Source organism: Trachurus trachurus (assembly GCF_905171665.1).
Source record: "Trachurus trachurus genome assembly, chromosome: 17".
Classification (NCBI taxonomy): domain Eukaryota; kingdom Metazoa; phylum Chordata; class Actinopteri; order Carangiformes; family Carangidae; genus Trachurus; species Trachurus trachurus.
This window is the reverse complement of record NC_139900.1, coordinates 31,593,913-31,599,912: the sequence shown is the minus strand read 5'-3', so window position 1 is coordinate 31,599,912 and position 6,000 is coordinate 31,593,913. Positions and strand designations below refer to the sequence as shown.

Below are 6,000 nucleotides of genomic sequence, written 5' to 3'. Positions count from 1 at the left end.
GCTGTCTATATTGATGAAAGGGCGTATGCTGTGTGTTTATATCCTGCAGGTGTGTTCAAAGACCACAGGGTGGTGCAGTTTCCCTTTCAGACAGGAGTGAGAAAGAGGAAAAGTACTACAGCTCACTTCCTAGGAGGAAAAACATTGAAGCATTTCCCAGAAGTGTCAGGACATGTGTCATGTAAGATGGCTTTTTATAGACAAGATCTTTAACATAAATATCAGCAGCAGCAGCTTGTTCACTACGGTAGGAAGTCATCAGCCACTTTCAGTTCACTGTCTGACCTCCAATTTGTCACTGAAACATCATAGTAAATTACAAAATATGGAATTTACTCTCTATGTGATCAAATATTAGTGTGTATTAATGTGTAGTGATGTTAATAACTACAGATTCCATGGTATTTATACATTTTCATATGCCAATGAATAAATCCTATAATAAGCAGACTGTATACCTATTTATACAGAGTAACCTGTAATCCTCGATCTAAGTACACAACAATTTCACCTGTAAGTAGTTTGTTGTCCATATTCAAGCGATACTGAATGTTTAAGTTTTTGTTTGTTTAGCTCTGAGTAACTGTATGTCCGGTTTTGCATCCCTTTGTAAATTTGTTCTCTGTGTTCTGTAGTGTAACTAAAAGTATTTACTTCAATTACTTTTTCTGAAGTACATATGTTTTGAATAACATTCACTTTCCATCTCAGGTCAACTTATATATTTTCTCCACTGTTAGTGTGAAATTACATTTAAAATTGTTTTTGTTTCTTTTAATCAAACTACATTTGCTAATTACATAAACACCTTTAGTTAGTTTGCATGTATAAAACATAGTGAGACTTCATTGTTTTGTGGATTAAACATAAAACCACTTGCAAATAGAAACATTACAGCATGCACATACATGCAATATACAATAACACATCAGTGTCACTCAAATGGGCCTTTTCTTCACTGTGGGTAGGCTCCTTTTACTTTTGATAGTTCAAATACATTTTGTAAGATAAGCACCATTGCTAATGCAGAACTTTTACTTGATTGAGTATGTTCACAGTGTGCTACTTTTATCAGGGTTAAGCATCTTAAACTTCATCCAGCACTACTAAAATTTGACAAATTGATTGTAATACCGATTTCACCTGCTCAAAATACCCATAACAAGAATATACAAGCAGCAAAAGTACACCTAAAAGCCCAATAAAGCTGATTCTGCTTCTGAAATTATTATTTTTAATCAATTATATAAATGCATTTTACCACTTTACCATATTTTGAAATCAGTACATCACAGCTATAGGCAACAGGCCTTTATGGGTCACACACAAAATCATGACACTGTTACGTAATAAGTGAATTTCCCGATAGAGCGCTGTGACAGTTCCTCATGACGTCCATCAGCATGACACCACTTGCACTTGCAGCTTGAATTCATGAATGAATGGCAGCATGTGAGAACAGCAGTGGAAAGTCAGTGCAGTTGGTTTGCTCTGTGGTATAAGTCTGAGGTACTTGTATGAGTATTTGAACTCTGTGCTTCCTTCCTTACATTGCAGATGAAGATACTGTGTTTTGTGCATTGCATTTTGCTGACACATATGTGACCTTTCAATATAAGATTTTAAATCAGTGTAATCAGTTTATGAAATATGATGATCATTATGAATTAAAATACCATAACAGAGTTATAATGAGCTCCACATTGACCAGTTACATGTTGGCTGACACATAGGCTACATGTTAATAAAACAACAATAATAAATCAGTTTCTTGATTCATGATTCCTCTGGATGAATGATTACAAGAAATCTCAGCACGTCTCATTATGCATTATTTCGTTTTGCATCTCTTTTGCGGTCATTTAGTGTCTCTTTGCAAAAAAATGTTTGTATCTCTTTGCAGTTAGTTTGTGTCTCCGATAGGTTTTTGTGTCTATTTGTCATTGACATTTGGCTGGTTGAGCCCCAGGGGTTCCCTGACTCTTAGGATCCCCTAGGCCCAGCCTGTTCAGTGATCCATCCATGTGTCAAATGCATCACCGCTGCCTCGGCCTTTGTGCGTGACACAATAATTAACTGTACTTGACTATTATGAACTACTAAAACATAAAGGACACTTACTGCATAGTGGGTACCCTACTTGTATGCTTAAAGTACAGTTTTCTGATCATACTTCTGCACTTTTCCTGTGTACTACAACATTTTAATGCAGGACTTACTGGTAGTGAAGCATTTTAACAAGGTTTTTTAAAGACCTTCAAATACAAGTTAATCCCACACGCCCAGAGTGGAGCTTTCAGTATGTAAACAACTCTGAACCATTCATACAATCGTAGTAAAAAGTGGGTGGCAGGAGCAACACGCCCTTCTCTCCTCAAATGGGAAGTTAGGGGACACCACGTGATCCCAGTCTGGAGTTGACTGGCTCGTGAGAGGGCGGCACGTGTGACGTCAGCGGGGGAAACGATACAAAACTGTCTGCGAAAGTAACGATGCCTCAGAGGAGTGACAAGAAGTGTGTGAGCATCCTTAGTGACAGGAGCCTGACAGGCAGCGCCCAGGGATAAAAAGCCAAATAAGAAAGTTTTTTTACACAGAGGGAGCGAGGCGCCTGCAGAGGAAGAGAAACCACTGCAGGTCACTGTGCAGCAGACAGCTGTCACATCCAAAGAGTCACAAGAGAAAAAACTACTTTATTTCTCTCCCTAAACCCACGTGGACCGAGCCACCAGAGTTCATGTGTGACATATACAGCCTGGACTCCCACTGCGTGTCCCCACAATGCAACATGAGTTGGGCGATGGAGCCTGCTAACTTCTACGAGAGCACCAAGCTGGGCGGCCCGCAGCAGGGGGTGTGCAAGCCGGGCAGCAGGAGCGACGGCGGAGCGGGCGAGGACGGCACCATGGTGGAGCTGAGCACCGCCCCTGCCATGTACGACGACGAGAGCGCCATCGACTTCAGCCAGTACATCGAGTCGATGACAGCCGTGCCAAACCTGGAGCTGTGCAACGACGAGCTCTTCCTCGACCTGTTCAACACCGTGAAGCAGGAGAAGGCGGATTTCTACAACATGCAGAGCTCGGTGCAAGCCTGCGGCGTGCAGCAGCAGCAGCAGCAGCAGCAGCAACAACATCAGCAGCTGTCAGCCGTGTACACAGCGGAGCAGAGGAAGGCGGACAGCGGGCTGGAGAGGGGGGCGTTCAGCGCGCCCATCAAACAAGAGTCCGACTGGAGTGACAGCGACATGTCCTCGTCCCTCCCGTCCCAGATCGAGACCTGCGCCCAGACCTCCGTGAGCCTCACCACGGGTCAGCCGACACCTCCCACCACCCCGGAGCCCGTGTCCGCCGCCAGCTCGGCCAAGTCCTCCCCGAGGAAAGTCGGGAAGGAGAAGGGCAAGAAGTCGGTGGACAGGTACAGCATGGAGTACCGACAGAGGCGAGAGAGGAATAACATAGCAGTGAGGAAAAGCAGGGATAAAGCCAAGAGGCGCAACATGGATATGCAGCAGAAGCTGCTTGAACTGGGCTCTGAAAACGACAGGCTCCACAAAACTATCGAGCAGCTAACCAGAGAGCTCACTGGCCTCAGAGATTTCTTCAAGCAGATACCCAACCCCTCCTTCGCCGCGCTCTCCACGAGTGTAGAGAGCCGGTGACAAATGAACTCTTCTATGAACTGAGCATTTAGGAAACATACCTCAAGAGACTTTCGTTTTCTTTACCATCTGTACCAGATGTATTTTAAGCTTACCATAATGGCACTGGAAAATATATGATGTTGCTGCCATATTTTTTTGTGGGATTTTTATCTGTATTAAATTATTCTACCACTGCATTTATATATGATATGATGTTATACCTGATATGGTACATGTTTTATAATTCCAAACTTTGTATAAGAGCCAGAGCATGATCTTTTATATAGTTTGTATGAAACCTTGAAAACCATTTTTGTTTATGGAATCTCCAATAAAAACGTGGAAAAGGTGCAGAAACTGTCTGGTGTGTGTGAGTAAGTCCTTGCAGAAGAGTTGGAGTGTTTTCTCACAAGAAGTCAGAAGTGAAACAGGAAATAGAAAGTAGAGTCAGCAAAAATACATTTATTGACACAGTGTCAGTAATCTTTAATACAGAGGTAGATAGCTTGTTGGGGGGGAAAAAGATTTACAAATGTGTTCACACTAAAAAAAAGTTCTCCTCTGAAAGTCACATCCAAGTTGATGAACCACGTGGGCTGCTTTGACAGACACTGCATGCCTCTGGTCTACCCTTGGGCTGTCAACTCCTGGTGCACAGGATCACATATCATTAACACAAACAAGACCTTGTCTTCTTGCAGCCGGTTCACTTCAGCACAGCCACAAGCTGTCAGGGAGGCCTTCAGAGGGGAGGAGAGCAGGCTAAACTGGCTCAGACCAAGGCCTCGGTGTGTCTGCGGATCCTTGGGGCCAGGATTGATATCATTAGCTAATTGCCCTGACGGATTTTTTTCTTTTAGAGGCAGATTTCTTCCAGGCCAATCCAGGGGGCAGGTTTCCTGGTGACGACTCGGACGTAAACGGCGAGGGGGCCCACCTCTTTTCCCAGGACATTCTCCACATCGTAACCTGGGAACTGAGACACTTGGTCCATCAAAAACAAACCTCACACCTGGCACGCCGAGGCACACCAGTTCACACCTTATTTATAACTTGTTTGGACCAGTTCAGGCTGAAAAAGAAATGTATCTCCACTTCAAATAGTTAATTCCATTGCAGCTGCTCATTAAAAAAAAAAGCCCAAGTATTTATCAGTCAATTCAAATCTAATGGAGTTGCTGTGGTTGCAAAAACATGAGTGCACTTAGGGCCCTGACCTTTGCACTCGACATTGGTCAGCATTAATTCTGTTGATTTTGGAATTTATTCAGCTGTCATGAGCTCCCCTGAGTAAAACCATTGCTCCCTTCTTTGCAACTTAAGGCCACAACTAACAACCATTTAACGTTGATTAAACTGCAGTTTAGTTTTCAATCATTTTTTTTTTATATCTTTAATGAGATACAAACTGTAGACACAAAGAAGCTCAGCCCAGTGTTATGTAACAGTTTATAAAAGCACACCTACCTCATTACCCTGCAGTGCTGTGGTGTTCAGAATGGACATGATTGTCTTCTTCTGCAGCTGTCGGCGAGATCAGAAGGTGTGGAGCCATTAATGCCAATTTAATTATCGCCTTAATGCTGTAATAAAGCTTTAATGCTGAACCAAACATACTGTGCTCTCTGGTGAGTAACAGATTGATAGAGGGGGTCACCATATCAGATTGCTGATAAGAAAAACGCTGATAATTTTATCAGTTTGGCTCAGTTACGTTTTCTGATTACAATGTCACACAAGGTATTCTGTAATAATAAAAAGGAGCATTATGCAGACGCACCTACAGTGAAGGACTTGAATTCTTTAGTTTTTTTATGTGCTGAATGTTGATATTTATCTTTACAAGTCAATAAAAGTCTCATCAGTGAGTCCAGGAGAGAATTCAACAACTCTCTGCACCACCCTCCCACCCACTGCTCCTCATACTGTCATACTTCCTATATAGAAAAAATAACATTTCTCTTGTTTCCTTATGTTATGTAAGTTTGAGTGAGGAATAGGTTAGTGGATAGCTTAGCTCAGCATAAACTCTGAAAACAGGGAAACGGTTGGCCTGTATCTATCTCTCTCTCTCTCTCTCTCTCTCTACGAAAATGTAAAGTAGTCTGAAACAGGCGTTTGTTTCAGAATATGTCACTGCCGCAAACACCTCAAGAAACAGACTGCAGGAAGTCACTGGTCTTAGCTAAGAAATAGTGCAATACAACCCCCTTTGAAAATGTCACATTAAATAAACCATTATATGTTAGACAGAGGGCTCCAGAGATGCTGGTAGGTGGGTTTTGTTACCTTCATAGAGAGCCATGTTTCCCAGTCTTTATGCTAAGTTAACTATCTTCTTGCAGTAGCTTTGTATT

The 6,000-nt window shown here is 42.4% G+C and overlaps 2 protein-coding genes across 3 annotated transcripts in view; one reads left to right on the top strand and one right to left on the bottom strand.

Moving 5' to 3' along the window:
- The first annotated feature begins 2,488 nt into the window (after positions 1 to 2,488).
- Positions 2,489 to 4,000, top strand: cebpd (CCAAT enhancer binding protein delta). Its single transcript, XM_083991973.1, has one exon. It carries the CDS (start codon positions 2,738 to 2,740, stop codon positions 3,659 to 3,661), a length of 924 nt encoding a protein of 307 aa, XP_083848099.1. The 5' UTR covers positions 2,489 to 2,737; the 3' UTR covers positions 3,662 to 4,000.
- Positions 4,001 to 4,078: 78 nt separating this feature from the next.
- The window catches only part of spidr (scaffold protein involved in DNA repair), a 34,901-nt gene continuing 32,979 nt past the window's right edge, over positions 4,079 to 6,000 (bottom strand). The window contains exons 19-20 of one of the 2 annotated variants that reach the window (XM_083991532.1): positions 5,111 to 5,167; positions 4,079 to 4,627 (exon numbers count right to left, since the gene is read on the bottom strand). In XM_083991532.1, coding sequence (XP_083847658.1) covers positions 4,469 to 4,627; positions 5,111 to 5,167 — 216 coding nt within the window. In that variant the 3' untranslated portion in view covers positions 4,079 to 4,468. The remainder of the gene's footprint in view (positions 4,628 to 5,110; positions 5,168 to 6,000) is intronic. The other variant, XM_083991533.1, reaches the window with a different exon arrangement.